Source organism: Eutrigla gurnardus (genome assembly GCF_963514095.1).
Source record: "Eutrigla gurnardus genome assembly, chromosome: 8".
Taxonomy (NCBI): domain Eukaryota; kingdom Metazoa; phylum Chordata; class Actinopteri; order Perciformes; family Triglidae; genus Eutrigla; species Eutrigla gurnardus.
This window is the reverse complement of record NC_139922.1, coordinates 30,433,563-30,451,471: the sequence shown is the minus strand read 5'-3', so window position 1 is coordinate 30,451,471 and position 17,909 is coordinate 30,433,563. Positions and strand designations below refer to the sequence as shown.

Sequence of the window (17,909 nt, the reverse complement as noted above, 5' to 3'; positions counted from 1 at the left end):
AAACTTGATCTTTTCTCACATGTGAAAAGTACAGTGCTGAAGAACATAACTTTTCAGAATATATGTTCATCCGATGTCGCTGTGGGGGAACAGCAGCGCCTTCTGCTGTTTGTCGAGATAAAAAAGCTTACAGCACCTGGTATTCCCAGGCGGTCTCCCATCCAAGTACTGACCAGGCCCGACCTTGCTTAGCTTCCGAGATCAGACGAGATCGGGCGTGTGGAGGGCGGTATGGCCGTAAGCCCAAGAAGGATGCGGAGAAAAGCCCTTTATAGATGTCGATCGTCACCACCATTAACGCCTGGGTGCACTTATACCCAGGAAACTTGATCTTTTCTCACATGTGAAAAGTACAGTGCTGAAGAACATAACTTTTCAGAATATATGTTCATCCGATGTCGCTGTGGGGGAACAGCAGCGCCTTCTGCTGTTTGTCGAGATAAAAAAGCTTACAGCACCTGGTATTCCCAGGCGGTCTCCCATCCAAGTACTGACCAGGCCCGACCCTGCTTAGCTTCCGAGATCAGACGAGATCGGGCGTGTGGAGGGCGGTATGGCCGTAAGCCGAAGAAGGATGCGGAAAAAAGCCCTTTATAGATGTCGATCGTCACCACCATTAATGCCTGGGAGCACTTATACCCAGGAAACTTGATCTTTTCTCACATGTGAAAAGTACAGTGCTGAAGAACATAACTTTTCAGAATATATATTCATCCGATGTCGCTGTGGGGGAACAGCAGCACCTTCTGCTGTTTGTCGAGATAAAAAAGCTTACAGCACCTGGTATTCCCAGGCGGTCTCCCATCCAAGTACTGACCACCCAACCAGCACAACCACGTTGAAAAGACGTTAAAATGACGTCTCCGACTTACGTCTAAATGACGTTTGGAATTAGTTGAAAAGTGAAAGGTGAAAAGCCGTCTTTTCAGGTCGTCTAAAAGACGTCTCTGCAGAGACGTCCCTGTATGGTCTATATTTGGTTGAAAAGTGAAAGATGAAAAGCCGTCTCTTCAGGTCGTCTAAAAGACGTCTCTGCAGAGACGTCTCTGTATGGTCTATATTTGGTTGAAAAGTGAAAGTTGAAAAGCCGTCTCTTCAGGTCGTCTAAAAGACGTCTCTGCAGAGACGTCTCTGTATGGTCTATATTTGGTTGAAAAGTGAAAGTTGAAAAGCCGTCTCTTCAGGTCGTCTAAAAGACGTCTCTGCAGAGACGTCTCTGTATGGTCTATATTTGGTTGAAAAGTGAAAGTTGAAAAGCCGTCTCTTCAGGTCGTCTAAAAGACGTCTCTGCAGAGACGTCTCTGTATGGTCTATATTTGGTTGAAAAGTGAAAGTTGAAAAGCCGTCTCTTCAGGTCGTCTAAAAGACGTCTCTGCAGAGACGTCTCTGTATGGTCTATATTTGGTTGAAAAGTGAAAGTTGAAAAGCCGTCTCTTCAGGTCGTCTAAAAGACGTCTCTGCAGAGACGTCTCTGTATGGTCTATATTTGGTTGAAAAGTGAAAGTTGAAAAGCCGTCTCTTCAGGTCGTCTAAAAGACACAGACGGTCTAAACTTGTTTTAAAAATTAGACACTAAACCCAAATGAACAATTCAAACATTTATTAACAAAATACTACCCTATAACAAAGCAGGAACAGCATGCAAAAAAACAAAAAACAAAAAAAAAAGTCAGCCCAATTGGCTCATTTGGCCTTGTAGCCGCCACCACCCGAGCGCCCAGGAGCATGTTTGAGATGGTCAGCAACCGCGTTTGAAACATCGTGCTCCGTCGCCTTCTTGTCCCAAGTTTTAACTGCAGCTGCAATGACAAAGAAAAACATGTTTTACCAACACAATTGATGAGACAATTAATATTTTAATTAATTAATTTATTTATTTAAATTTAATTAAATTAGCTTGAAACCATTTTCCAGGACATTTTCAGCTACCTCCCATTCATTCTTTGGAGAAGTGTAAAATTGCTAACAGTGAACTTGTCTCTTCCCTAGCTGTACTGTGAGTGAACATGGTGGACATCTGTAGTGCCCCAGGATGAGACAAACAAAGAAGATTGAATCCTGAAAGATGCAGAATGGCAGAAGGGGTGGATTACTGCCATCAGACATGTAAAACTGATTGGCTGGTAGAATCACATGGGGAGCTGCGCCAACTAGATTGCTGTGTTTCATTGGTTATGTTTACATGCAGACAGATAACCCTTTCTTAACCGGAATATTAGCAATAACCCAGTTGCGGACGGCCATGTAAACAACCCTTTTGAAAAAACAGAATATGCAATATGACCACTGGGTTACTACTTTTCTAACCCCAATATTTGGTCATGTATACGCCAATCGGGATATCCCCATAGGAAGGAATATTAATTTGTGTTGTGTGCATGCTCTATTCACAAGGAATCTTAGACTTTTGAGTCCAGGAACTACTTGTAAACATGGCAAAAACCCAAACCACACTTTTGGAGCAAGGAAGATAATATTACCTCTTGAATATTATGTGGGTATCAACGGGTTATTCAAAATTTTTCAGAAACCGAAATATTGACCTTAACCTGAATACTGACTGTAAATGTAGTCAATGTTACCCACCAAGACAGCATGGCAACAGACATGCATGTGCAAACCTTCTAACCTGTTTGCATAGAGAGGCAAAGGAAGGATAAAAAAACAAGGCAAATCAAGTTTTTCCAGGACATTTAACTGTTTTTTAAATTTTCCATGTTTTTCCATTTACCAGATTTACCATGTTTTCCAGGATGCGTGGGAAACCTGTGACAGTATATAATCTTATCTGTTTAGTTTTCCCAAACCACTGTACTGAACACTCAACAAGTGTTTGCCATTTATTTGAGTTGTGCACTAAACTGTTCATGGAGCTCATGGCCAGTCAAAATCACAACTTTATTGACAGAAAGGTCAACCTAAAAATATAATTTGTGCATACCAATCACAACATGGTACAGCTGTGTTGGCTTGAAGGCCCTCTTGGTCCCTTGGCCCTTCATATTAAACATGGCCATGATATTGTTGGTCATCAATCTGAAAGATGAGCATATGAGGTGTCTACAGTTAGTCTATTTTTTAAGGGAGGAGAGAGATGGTGAAGGAGAAATGGATGGAAGGAGGTAGGAAGGGATAGATATGTTGAGGGAGGGAGATGGAGATAGGGAGGAAAAAAGAAGTGCAGAGAGAGATGAGGGAGGAAGGACATATAGAGTTGTAGATCACAGCAAAAATGAGAAGAGGTGACAAGGACACGAGGAGTCATGCAACAGGCATCACTGTCAGAATCTGAACTGAAAAAATGACTGCTTGTGATTCTAATGTGTGGTTTGTTTTTATATACCCAACAATACCTGTCCATGATCTTCATGGTGCAATCTCTGGTGTTTTTGCCACCCACTTGGCTCAACTGGGTAATCTACAGAGAAAAGGAGTAAATATATTTTCAATATATTAATACATTTACAGCACCTTGCATGCCAGAATTTATAAAATTTAGTATAATGACTGGAAGTGGGTTGCACCAGCAGGCAGAGTGGTGGACAACCTTTTGGGGATCTACCGTGCCCTTTTCTGAGGCTGTACAGATCTATTATTGCAATCAGAGCAGACAAGAGTGAAAATCACCAACACTACTAAGGCTGAGTAATTACAGGTGATAATGGAGACATGGTATGGTCGATATTTTAACATCCTACTTTTAAATAAAGATCAGCTATGTGCTGCATTTGTTTGATAATGATAGGTCATCCTGGCCGCATCAAGCAATTATTATTAAATATGGCAACTAATTGGTTTTGAAATTTAAGACAGATGTCCTTGTCTGGGTTTTTCAGATCATCCAGAGATCTATTCAGATCTAGTAGTAGATCAAAAAGACATGGTTGCCCACCTCTGGTCTACCACACATGATGTCAAACATCTTAAAATTTTATTTTACCAGAACTTGTCGTTCGTCATCGTTTTTTATTTTGTCCTCCATGGCGTCCACCTCTTCCATACTCTCCATCCTTGTGATGTGGTAGGTTGACGCAATGGGGTCAGCCCCCCCAATTCGTTTAACCTCCTGCAATATCTCCACCAACTTTTTCAGGACACATTTCTGGAACTCTAAAATAGTAGAATGACATTTGAAAAGAGTGTTAATTCCATCTGAGAAAACTAGTGCCAGCTAGTTTTCTCAAATCCAGATCAAGATCAATCAAGTATCCTCAACTTTGTAAAATGCATTTATTTTAATTAATTTAATTTAATTAATTTTAACACAAACATCCATGAAGCCTGCAATTCAATCACTCCACACCTCATGTCTGTCACTTTAAGAACACAGTGAGCATTAGCAATTTGTTCAAACACGCTGTATCAAGACTGGACAACATGCCTCCGCCTACTAACATTGTAAAAGTGATGTCAAAATATCAAAATAACATCTGGCAGAGGTTTGAGAGCAGCTGTTACAGTTGTCAATAATGCTGTGACACACTGATTTTATATGATCAAATAACTAATTCTTACTAAAACTAAACTGATCAGTACAAAATAATCCAAACTCAAACTAACCCAGGATAGTCTGTGCATGCACTTTTCAGAACAAAGATGGAATAATGTCTAAGACAAACCAAGCAAGTTAACTTAAAATAAGTTAATGTAATGGCACAAATGATGTGACTCTCACCGACTTTGTCCCAAACATTTGGCCATGAATTAGGAAAGGTTGGGAATTACTGGTCTATGGAACAGCTTGCGGGAATGGATTCTTTTGTGCATATTAACTTTTAATGGCTCAGACCATAAAAGTTAACTCTATATTTGTGTCCACAAATGTTTCATTCTACTGTCTCCAGTGTTTCTGCTAGGATTTTATTAAGACGTGGCGGACATGTGGTGTTAAACGTATGGGCTGTAATAACCTGCTTCCTTATTGATGCTTTTATTTTGCAAAGTCGGTGCCACGATCAGTTACATGTAGCAGAAACCATGAGATAGTTGTCTGTTGTTTACCTTAGTACTCGCGAGTACCCAACCCAGCAGCACTCTGCTGAAGGTGGAGACATGCCGCGGTGGTGTATTTGTGACAATAAAAACAAAAGAAAAGAAATCTGAAGGTGCGGCGGTGAGGATTAAGGAATGGCGGCCCGCCACTGCTAAATGAACGTAGTGGAAACATTGGTCTCGGCCTGCAGTATGCAGCTAAATACACAGACAGTAGCTTCATGTATATCTACTATAGCACAATTATAGACAAATTACTTACTGGCCATGGACATTGGAAATGGATCCGAAGGGGTCCTTGGTGTCTGAGGCAGTTCTACATTTGTTCAGAGAGTAATAACAAATTCAGGTGAGATAATACTGCACTGTTTGTTAATAGGGTTGATAATAATATGCCCACACATAGATCTTCCTTGTGTTATGTTGAGATTATAACTGATCAATCTTACCTTGTCCAGATCTTGGCTGTCCTCTGGTGGCAGATGAATCACTCTCGTGACGGGACTTGGAGCGCTCTCTTCTTGATCTGGATTTGCCTGCAACACCCAGGGAACACATGTGACAGGAAGTCAGGAACATGCTTAGAATGCCCATAGTACATAGGCCAAGGGGGTGGATCACTACGCGCATACACAACTCATAGACAGCCATATTGGGTCAGTCAACTTGCTTTGATTGTGGCTGCAGTAGATGGGTGATCCAGTCATGCGCACTAAAAACTACTCATAACTGTGAAATTTTCATTGTATACAGCTATTACTTTAACTAGATCGATTATGTTACTATAATGTAACTTTCATAGAAAAGTACAGGATTAAAATTAGTTCTGATTTAAAGTTGCAGTATCATAACTGCATTAAGCATTGATATTATAACTGATCAATCTTACCTTGTCCAGATCTTGGCTGTCCTCTGGTGGCAGATGAATCATTCCTGTGACGGGACTCGGAGCGCTCTCTTCTTGATCTGGATTTCCCTGTAACACCCAGGGAACACATGTGACAGGAAGACAGGAACATGCTTAGAATGCTCATCATGCTCTCAATGGACAATATTCCCACAATAGCAACACATAAGGTGTTTACACTATGTATGGCAATTGCTAATTTTTAACAAATTGATTATATTACCTTGTCTGGGAGTTGAAGTTTCAGGAAATGGTATCACAGGTGATAAAGAAGAGGAGTACCCTCCGTGTCCTACTGTTTATAACACCAACAGGAGCACATGTTGGACATGAAGACAGAAACATGCTGCATGTTATATATGCACAGAATGTATACTGAAAACTAGGGGTGGGAGAAAAAAATCGATTCACATAAGTATCATGATTTTTTGCTTTACAATTTTTAAATCGATGTTTTTATTCAAAAATCAATCAAAAAATGTAAACCCTCTGAATCCCAAATCCCACCGGCGGGATCAAAATAGCACTTATTTTTAAATGACTGGCATTTACAAACCATTTGTCCTATCCAAAAACGGGAAAAACTGGCGTAATCGTCAGATTCTCACAAGCGTCAAGCGCAACATGTCTAAACAGGCCGGAGAAGACAGGATAATTTCATGAGATTTCATCAACATTGCTCATCGCCCTGCGTTCACACCGGATGCGAGAAAAATATTCGCTCCGCTCTACTCGCTCAAGTTTGCCTGCTGGAGTATTTGTTTTTACTTGCGGCATTTGCGCGAGTCATTCGCTCGAGTTCAATATTTTTAACTTGAGTGAATGGGCAAATGATTTGCAGAAAATAAACCGTTTGCTCTAGCTAAATTCTGTAAAAAAAAAAAATTCTACGCTTCTTACTGTTTAAGGAAGCCGCCAATGACAGACATACGCCCAGGTTTGGCTACTCGAAAAATCTTTAAAATTTGCTTCCCATAGCACTGACTTGCAGGCGTGAAATGCCTGCTCAGAGCTGCTCAGCACCAATGAGCACACATGCTGTCAGTGCCTTCAAGACTAATTGCAGGGCAAATTTACAAGAACTTCATAGTTGTTCTCTGTTACAGGGCAAACTTTCACAAAGGGCAGTTATAGTATTTACTGTAGATACTTTGTAAAGATTAAATGCATTTTCATAGCGTGTAACAGTGGAAATAAAATAGTTAAAAATAGTTTTTTCTTTGATCATAAGACTTGTGTGCACCTTGAAATATGTTGTGCATAGTTATTCACAGTTTTTCATTGTTTTGATGAGAAATATTTAGAAAATTTCAATGTTCGTTTTTCTTTCTTGAATATATAGGCGATTGCATTCTGATTGTTATACTGCTCAGGAGATTATCGACTTTTGACTATCTAGTAACATCCGTTTGCGAAAAAAAAAAAAACCATCATCATGGTGTTAAAAATCAGCAATATCGAAGAATCGCAATTTAAATCGAACTGACACCCAAAAAAATCATAAAAGAATTGAATCCGGAGAAAAGCATATTGTCCCAGCCCTACTGAAAACATATGCTTACATTAAATAAAATCATAACACACTTAATGAATAATCTATATACAAGTCTGTATGATCATCTTACCATGTCTGGGAGATGAATTTGCAGATGCACCCGCAGGTGAGGGACTCCGAGAAGTGGAGTAGATTATATCACTCCCATCGTGGGATCGCTGCCCTATAACATCCACAAGAGCACATGTTGAACAGGAAAACAGGAACACACTTGAATTGATTAAGCACTGAACTGAGAAAAAAAATTGTTCCTTCCTGACAAAAAGGAGTCTTCAAAGTTCACAAAAAATCAACAAAGTATCAACAAACGACTGTCCTAAGTCCTGGAAAAGCACATTAAGAAAATTAAGTTCAACAAAAAACAAAAGTATATATATATATATATATATATATATATATATATATATATATATATATATATATATATATATAAAATAATAATAAGGACTCACAACACACAGGTGCCCCCAACAGGGCTTGGACAACAGATCTTGGTACTAGGATTTTCAGCTCCATTGTCACCTGAGCATGGATCTGCCAACTCGTCCATGGAGGATCCTGTAATCAAATTTCAATTACCATGTATGAAACTTATATATGACACCAATTCAGATAACTTCACTTGTATCCAAGCTTTGAATTCAAGTAATATGTGTGCAGTGTGATTGTTTACACAGCAATATAAAATTATCTGTCATCCATCCCAACAATATCATTGATAATAGTTTGACACACTTCTGTTGAACCCTGGCCTATTAGGATAGCCCACTCAACTTACCTCCATCGGTGGCATCATCAATAGTGGCATGAGTCTTCTTCTTTATTTCTGGTGGCTTTGGATATGCCTCCAGACTGGAATTTTTACCTAGGTATAATACAGTAAAGATTCATACATCATGGTGTACAAATTATGTTGTAAAAAACTACATATTGGAAAAAGCCTTTCAAAAAATGTAATAGAGTCAAGCAATGTATTCATACTCACTTGATTGCTTTGCTGATGGCACATCATCTTCTGACATGAATTGTCCTGAAATCATTAGATAATTTAGTACCTTTACAAGTAAAACATGTATTAGGGTTGGGCAGTAATACAGTAATAAGGTATATGGCGGGGTCTTAAAAATAGCAACGGTATCAGTTTCAATACCATCATTAAAAAAAATACAATGCACTTATATAGGAGATAAGGATTAAATATTAAATATAATTTATTTAGTGGCAGTATTTCGTTCCGAGCTAACGAGAAGGGAGAGGCGGTAAATACTGACGAGGCAATTTGTAAATTGTGCAATAAGGACGCATCTCAGAAACAACAACGCACGCACTTTTCACACAGAGACTCCACATTATCTCCGCAGCAGCGGTTCACCACTTCTCCGCCGTTGGTTGTTCACACAGAGCCGAGCAGCTCCGGCGTAAAAGACGAACCAGAGTATAATTCACACAGTAAACCGCCGCTGCAGCTCCAAAAGCGGCGTGACGGTACGCGTCATGGTGATGACGTGTTTTTTTCAAGGTGTTTCCTGGTGTCCTCCTGTTAATCTAAACATGTACCACTGACTGTTTATAATCATGATGCTGTTATAATGTGTTGTGATTGAGATCCTGACCCACCAAACATCCTGGAAAGTGACAAAGTGACGTTTTTTCTCTAAATTACATAATTACATAATCGCCATCAGTAAACTGGACGCTGTCTGACTCTTTCACTGGCGGAGAGAGAGGCTGTTGGCTCGGGGGGAAAGATCACTGAAAAATCGCTGCGACAGACAGTTGAGTTACTACGTTACTGTTGTTTGGTCCTGTAACGTTGCTTTGTGGGACATTTCTCTATATTTTGTTGAGTGATGGACCTGTTTAGTTATCAGACAGTGAACACCATCAGATCAACACACCCCTGCTCAGCGCCGCTGGCTTATCCGTTCACACTGGTTCGGTTCGCCAATACTGCTCACCATCGGAGCGGGTTTTCAGCACCGCAGGTAAAGTTGTCAGTCCACAACTTGCTCTGTTAAAGCCGGAAAAAGTGCTGCTCTTTGTTGTTATTAGAGTTGTTCGGGCTGTGATTTAATGTAATTGATTTGTGTGCGCAAAAACTGTTCTGGATGTTTATGTTAAAGTCCGTGTAAAGCGGCAAAAAAAATGTGTTATGAGTTTGTCACACCACAGTAACATGCATCATTGACCACTGAGCCAAATTTGAAAGATGAAAAAAATTGCTAAGTATATAAAATAGGGTCACAAAATCATGGAAAAACAAGCACTTCTCTCTGCTGTGAAATGCTGGGGGCGTGTCAGTTAGAGGCGCTGAAACCACGCCCACCGCGGGGGGGGGGGGGGGGGGGGGGCTCTGTGTGCTGCACAAGGACGTAGCCTACAGCAACAATGGAATCTCATTGATAGCTCATTTGAAGGACCCAGCCCTACCTGTTTGAGCCATCAGAGCCAGTGCTCAGCCTCATACGAATACAATATTTATAACATAAGCACACACTGACACTGGCGGGCACGTAATCACGGCCACCGGAGAGAGAGCACCTGCTGTCAGCGAGACAGAGAGCATCGGTGGCGGGCACATGATCTTCTCCGTCCCCGGCTTGCATCCTCCCGTCCGACGCCAGCGGCTGCTACCATCACGGCCGCCGGCATTACGCGCCCGCCACCGATCCTCTCCGTCCGCCGACAGCAGGTGCTCTCTCTCCAGTGGACGTGATGGTAGCAGCCGCTGTCGGCGGACGGAGAGGATCGGTGGCGGGCGCGTAATGCCGGCGGCCGTGATGGTAGCAGCCGCTGTCGGCGGACAGAGAGGATCGGTGGCGGGCACGTAATGCCGGCGGCCGTGATGGTAGCTCTGTCCCGCCGACAGCAGGTGCTCTCTCCGAGGACGGAGAAGATTGTGGCGGGCACATAATGGCGGTGGCTGTGCTGTAACTATCGGGGGTAATGTGGACACTGCAGAGACGGGTGTTGGTGGTGATTTTGAACTCTCCACAGTAGCTCCTCTTGACAACATCGATCCACCATTTCCTTACGTTGTCTCGTAGGACACTTAAATAAGCTACCTGAGCTGTTACCCTGGCCTGCACACTGTGGCATCCAGGAAAGATGAGTGAGCTACGTGGAGGAGACATGGCTGGTTAGCTAGCTGCAGACTAGCATAAGCGATGCTATCCGAGACTCGAGCTAGCGGACAACCACCGAAGCTAATGCACTGTACGTATTTATACCGCTTCCGCAGCAGGGCGGCGTTTATGCTAATGATCGCCGCGTTACGTAACGCGGCTATCCTTAGCTTCGCGTCGGGGTTCCATACAACCTGTCGGGGTTTATTTCTCCCTAACAACCTCCGAACTATACATTATCCCTTACATGTAGCACACAACAGGAGACTCTCCGTGTCAGACGAGCTCTCACGTGCTGACTAAACTCAGTTGATAACGTAGCAGCGCGACGAGTCCTTGCTAGCTAAGCAGCTAAACTTTAGCGCCGCTCCGTGTTGAGATCCCGCCCCGTGTGGGTCACTGCACCGGTCAGGAGCAAACGCTGTTAACGACACCATTAGCTGTAGACAATCTGTCAATAAAAATCAGCCAACACTTCTCCTCCGATCTACATTGATCTCACAAGTCGCCACTGTTAAGTTTGAATGACGGAAATCCGTGGTAGCAACGGAGAACTTTAATCCATGCTGGCCCCACCGGGCAAGTGCTTGGAGCGTTCTGGTGGCCCGGACGGTTTTAAAAGTACGACCGGGCCACCGGCCATTTATATTGTCGACCCCTGTATGGCGCTAACATTAGCAATATAACCAGACCAAACTTCCGTTGAACACACATTTATTGTAGGCTATTATCCACATTATTCACAAAATTATAGAAAGCCAAAACTTACTTGTGTCTCCTCCGCTGCTCACCCACAAATGCGCCTAGATTATGAACCCGCCCTTCTCCTTCTCCACTCACCAATCACCTGCAGGTATTTGAATTTTTTATTTTTGAGTGACCAATTAGCTGCTCCCGTGCATTACCGCCAAGATGTGGGTCATTCCTACTAGATAAATCCAACATGGCTGCCACCGCCAGGCTGAAATCATTTTTTTCAGTGTATCTTTTTGACTAAACAGGTAAAAACATGAATTAAATGTGCTTTTGTAGGTTTTCCTACATGAGCAATCCGATGGCATATTCAGATTTGAGATGTAATGTGAAGAAACTGCTTAGATATTGCAAAAATAGTTGTTTAGTGAATAACTACTCAGCTATTATTTTTATTATTAATAATATTTTTTATTATCAGGCTTATTTTACTTTGTATTTTCTTTTGAGGTCAAATTGGCTGTATTGGAACCCTGGTCATCCCCAATATAGTAATTCAATTAGTTGCATCTCGGAAAATGTCATTATGTAATTTCTACCGGAGCTCTCAGCTGACTGGAGGCCATCCTTACTCACTGTCATGAGATTTTGCTTATTGTTTTCCTGGCATATGATGCACAACTGTGGCTTTGATGAGATTAAGCTCTCTTGGGTATAGTCTATTGCTTCAGCCATGGCTTCAGTTGTCAATTGACAAATTCAGACCTAGTGTGAGTTTTCTTAGAATACAAATGCAAAGTCTAAGACATCGATATGTATTCAATTAGCTAGCTCATTTGAGCCTGTAACAATTAGCCAGCAATTAGCTGGCTAACATTAGCTAGTTAGTCTTGAGGGTGATATTGGGGGTGACCAAAATTCCATTACAGCACATTTGACCTCAAAACATACAAAGTAAAATAAGCCTGATAATAAAAAACATTATTAATAATAAAAATAATAGCTGAGTAGTTATTCACTAAACCACTATTTTTGCAATATCTAAGCAGTTTCTTCACATTACATCTCAAATCTGAATATGCCATCAGATTGCTCATGTAGGAAAACCTACAAAAGCCATTAATTCATGATTTTACCTTGTCTAGTCAAAAAGATACACTGGTAAATAGATTTCAGCCTGGCGGCAGCCATGTTGGATTTCTCAATTTTTAGGCATTTTGGGGCATTTTTGAGCTTCATATACAGCAGATTTGGATTCACCTAGATACCCCTAGAAATGTTGTATATTATAAATATTCACAAAATGCCTTCGGGGTTCTGATTTTGTGAAAACCGACCCTGTCTATACTATTCAGTGCCATTTCAGCTTGGTATATCAAAAAATGTAAAAATTTCTATAATTTTAATATTTCATCTGAAGGAAGAGTTGTTGAACTCAAAGGAAACTAAATAGGTCCAGCTCAGGATATTATGATTTGATTTTTCCTTTTTACCAATTTTTTCAACGTGACAGGGCTAAAATGTCCACCCTGTTACCGGACATTCTCATCTCTACTAATATTTACATTTTCTTTCGAAAAAAGTCATGCTCTATTTTGACACAAGATCTGATTTCCGTGCATTACTTCTCAAAATAAAGAGAATTTCAATAGAATTTTGTCCCACTTTTAAGTGATATCATTTCACCAATTCATATCCTGCAAATAATCACAAAGACACAATATAGTATATATAATACAAATATTTGTTGATTTTATATACATTTCATTAATGAAGTCAAGTCAATTTTTCAAAGTCAATTTATACATCAAGATTTCATCCTCCATGCCCACCCACATCCATACCAACACACACACACACACACACACACACACACACACACACACACACACACACACACACACACACACACACACACTCATAGAGCTCTTGCAAACAAAAGGATAGTTAGAGCACTGCTTAAAACTGCCATCTTAAATCTATTCAGGGTTACACAAAACAATTGCATTTACACTTGGGAACTGCACCTCTCACACTTAAAAAACACATGAAGTATAAAAACTGTAGATCCATTCCAGCAGGTAAATAACATGAGCAACACACACCCACAGCCACACACACGCACACGCACACACACACACACACACACACACACACACACACACACACACACACACACATTCCACAGATAATCTGTTGCTCTTCTTTCTTTCAAAAGTCAAGCTTTTTGACTTTGCCTCTTTGAAAAGCCCAGGGTCGCCAGTGCAGCCCTCTGCAGCCTGTATTTTTTAGAATTTTCCCAATTGTTCTTTTAGCGATAATTTGTTTCCCCCCTTCCTTGCTGGAGTTTTTGTATTTATTTTTGATCTCCTCAATTATTGATTCTGAAATCATAATACAGAAACACAGCAAAATTAAAAACTGGGTGTAGGAGTGGGAAATTAAAGAGCATTTTATCCAGTTCCAACATATGTTTACAGGTAAATCCACGTCTATTTTGGGATAAATTTGGACCAAATCGGATGGGCTAAAAGCAGCCCAATTTTCAACATGTATTGTTGGGCTAAATTTGGACCAAATCAGATGGGCTAAAAGCAGCCCAATATTCAACGTCTATATTTGGGCTAAATTTGGTCAAAATCAGACGGACTAAACGCAGCCCAATTTTCAACGTCTATTTTTGGGCTAAATTTGGGCAAAATCAGACAGGCTAAAAGCAGCCCAATATTCAACGTCTATTTTTGGGCTAAATTTGGTCAAAATCAGACGGACTAAACGCAGCCCAATTTTCAACATGTATATTTGGGCTAAATTTGGACCAAATCAGACGGAATAAATGCAGCCCAATATTCAACGTCTATTTTTGGGCTAAATTTGGGCAAAATCAGACGGGCTAAAAGCAGTCCAATATTCAACGTCTATTTTTGGGCTAAATTTGGTCAAAATCAGACGGACTAAACGCAGCCCAATTTTCAACATGTATATTTGGGCTAAATTTGGACCAAATCAGACGGACTAAACGCAGCCCAATATTCAACGTCTATTTTTGGGCTAAATTTGGGCAAAATCAGACAGGCTAAAAGCAGCCCAATATTCAACGTCTATTTTTGGGCTAAATTTGGTCAAAATCAGACGGACTAAACGCAGCCCAATTTTCAACATGTATATTTGGGCTAAATTTGGACCAAATCAGACGGACTAAATGCAGCCCAATATTCAACGTCTATTTTTGGGCTAAATTTGGTCAAAATCAGACGGACTAAACGCAGCCCAATTTTCAACATGTATATTTGGGCTAAATTTGGACCAAATCAGACGGACTAAATGCAGCCCAATATTCAACGTCTATTTTTGGGCTAAATTTGGGGAAATCAGACGGCCTAAACGCAGCCCAATTTTCAACATGTATTTTTGGGCTGAATTTGGACCAAATCAGACGGACTAAACGCAGCCCAATATTCAACGTCTATTTTTGGGCTAAATTTGGACCAAATCAGTCGGACTAAACGCAGCCCAACTTTCAACGTCAATTTTTGGGCCAAATTTGGACCAAATCAGACGGACTAAACGCAGCCCAATTTTCAACGTCTATTTTTGGGCTAAATTTGGACCAAATCAGACGGACTAAACTCAGCCCAATTTTCAACGTCTATTTTTGAGCTAAATTTGGACCAAATCAGTCGGACTAAACGCAGCCCAATTTTCAACGTCTATTTTTGGGCTAAATTTGGACAAAATCAGACGGACGAAACCCAACCCAATTTTCAACGTCTATTTTTGGGCTAAATTTGGACCAAATCAGATGGACTAAACTCAGCCCAATTTTCAACGTCTATTTTTGGGCTAAATCAAGGCAATGACGGACTGACCAGATTTAGCCCAAAAAAGAACGTCCAAATGACGTCTAGTGTTGGGTGGGCAGGCCCGACTTTGCTTAGCTTCCGAGATCAGACGAGATCGGGCGTGTGGAGGGCGGTATGGCCATAAGCCGAAGAAGGATGCGGAGAAAAGCCCTTTATAGATGTCGATCGTCACCACCATTAACGCCTGGGTGCACTTATACCCAGGAAACTTGATCTTTTCTCACATGTGAAAAGTACAGTGCTGAAGAACATAACTTTTCAGAATATATGTTCATCCGATGTCGCTGTGGGGGAACAGCAGCGCCTTCTGCTGTTTGTCGAGATAAAAAAGCTTACAGCACCTGGTATTCCCAGGCGGTCTCCCATCCAAGTACTGACCAGGCCCGACCCTGCTTAGCTTCCGAGATCAGACGAGATCGGGCGTGTGGAGGGCGGTATGGCCGTAAGCCGAAGAAGGATGCGGAGAAAAGCCCTTTATAGATGTCGATCGTCACCACCATTAACGCCTGGGTGCACTTATACCCAGGAAACTTGATCTTTTCTCACATGTGAAAAGTACAGTGCTGAAGAACATAACTTTTCAGAATATATGTTCATCCGATGTCGCTGTGGGGGAACAGCAGCGCCTTCTGCTGTTTGTCGAGATAAAAAAGCTTACAGCACCTGGTATTCCCAGGCGGTCTCCCATCCAAGTACTGACCAGGCCCGACCCTGCTTAGCTTCCGAGATCAGACGAGATCGGGCGTGTGGAGGGCAGTATGGCCGTAAGCCGAAGAAGGATGCGGAGAAAAGCCCTTTATAGATGTCGATCGTCACCACCATTCACGCCTGGGTGCACTTATACCCAGGAAACTTGATCTTTTCTCACATGTGAAAAGTACAGTGCTGAAGAACATAACTTTTCAGAATATATGTTCATCCGATGTCGCTGTGGGGGAACAGCAGCGCCTTCTGCTGTTTGTCGAGATAAAAAAGCTTACAGCACCTGGTATTCCCAGGCGGTCTCCCATCCAAGTACTGACCAGGCCCGACCCTGCTTAGCTTCCGAGATCAGACGAGATTGGGCGTGTGGAGGGCGGTATGGCCGTAAGCCGAAGAAGGATGCGGAGAAAAGCCCTTTATAGATGTCGATCGTCACCACCATTAACGCCTGGGTGCACTTATACCCAGGAAACTTGATCTTTTCTCACATGTGAAAAGTACAGTGCTGAAGAACATAACTTTTCAGAATATATGTTCATCCGATGTCGCTGTGGGGGAACAGCAGCGCCTTCTGCTGTTTGTCGAGATAAAAAAGCTTACAGCACCTGGTATTCCCAGGCGGTCTCCCATCCAAGTACTGACCAGGCCCGACCCTGCTTAGCTTCCGAGATCAGACGAGATCGGGCGTGTGGAGGGCGGTATGGCCGTAAGCCGAAGAAGGATGCGGAAAAAAGCCCTTTATAGATGTCGATCGTCACCACCATTAATGCCTGGGTGCACTTATACCCAGGAAACTTGATCTTTTCTCACATGTGAAAAGTACAGTGCTGAAGAACATAACTTTTCAGAATATATATTCATCCGATGTCGCTGTGGGGGAACAGCAGCGCCTTCTGCTGTTTGTCGAGATAAAAAAGATTACAACACCTGGTATTCCCAGGCGGTCTCCCATCCAAGTACTGACCAGGCCCGACCCTGCTTAGCTTCCGAGATCAGACGAGATCGGGCGTGTGGAGGGCGGTATGGCCGTAAGCCGAAGAAGGATGCGGAGAAAAGCCCTTTATAGATGTCGATCGTCACCACCATTAACGCCTGGGTGCACATATACCCAGGAAACTTGATCTTTTCTCACATGTGAAAAGTACAGTGCTGAAGAACATAACTTTTCAGAATATATATTCATCCGATGTCGCTGTGGGGGAACAGCAGCGCCTTCTGCTGTTTGTCGAGATAAAAAAGCTTACAGCACCTGGTATTCCCAGGCGGTCTCCCATCCAAGTACTGACCAGGCCCGACCCTGCTTAGCTTCCGAGATCAGACGAGATCGGGCGTGTGGAGGGCGGTATGGCCGTAAGCCGAAGAAGGATGCGGAGAAAAGCCCTTTATAGATGTCGATCGTCACCACCATTAACGCCTGGGTGCACTTATACCCAGGAAACTTGATCTTTTCTCACATGTGAAAAGTACAGTGCTGAAGAACATAACTTTTCAGAATATATGTTCATCCGATGTCGCTGTGGGGGAACAGCAGCGCCTTCTGCTGTTTGTCGAGATAAAATAGCTTACAGCACCTGGTATTCCCAGGCGGTCTCCCATCCAAGTACTGACCAGGCCCGACCCTGCTTAGCTTCCGAGATCAGACGAGATCGGGCGTGTGGAGGGCGGTATGGCCGTAAACCGAAGAAGGATGCGGAGAAAAGCCCTTTATAGATGTCGATCGTCACCACCATTAACGCCTGGGTGCACTTATACCCAGGAAACTTGATCTTTTCTCACATGTGAAAAGTACAGTGCTGAAGAACATAATTTTTCAGAATATATGTTCATCCGATGTCGCTGTGGGGGAACAGCAGCGCCTTCTGCTGTTTGTCGAGATAAAAAAGCTTACAGCACCTGGTATTCCCAGGCGGTCTCCCATCCAAGTACTGACCAGACCCGACCCTGCTTAGCTTCCGAGATCAGACGAGACCGGGCGTGTGGAGGGCGGTATGGCCGTAAGCCGAGGAAGGATGCGGAGAAAAGCCCTTTATAGATGTCGATCGTCACCACCATTAACGCCTGGGTGCACTTAT

General features: G+C 42.3%; 1 protein-coding gene across 1 annotated transcript; it reads right to left on the bottom strand.

The window, feature by feature from the left end:
• Positions 1 to 1,400: 1,400 nt before the first annotated feature.
• LOC311017808 (uncharacterized protein) lies at positions 1,401 to 10,470 on the bottom strand (the record flags this gene model as incomplete). The annotated part of the gene is made up of 10 exons (XM_084016385.1): positions 1,401 to 1,799; positions 2,942 to 3,036; positions 3,354 to 3,418; positions 3,941 to 4,110; positions 5,255 to 5,308; positions 5,442 to 5,528; positions 5,882 to 5,968; positions 6,123 to 6,191; positions 7,525 to 7,709; positions 9,956 to 10,470. 10 exons carry the CDS (start codon positions 10,468 to 10,470, stop codon positions 1,684 to 1,686), a joined length of 1,443 nt encoding a protein of 480 aa, XP_083872511.1. The 3' UTR covers positions 1,401 to 1,683.
• Between the last annotated feature and the right edge of the window lie 7,439 nt (positions 10,471 to 17,909).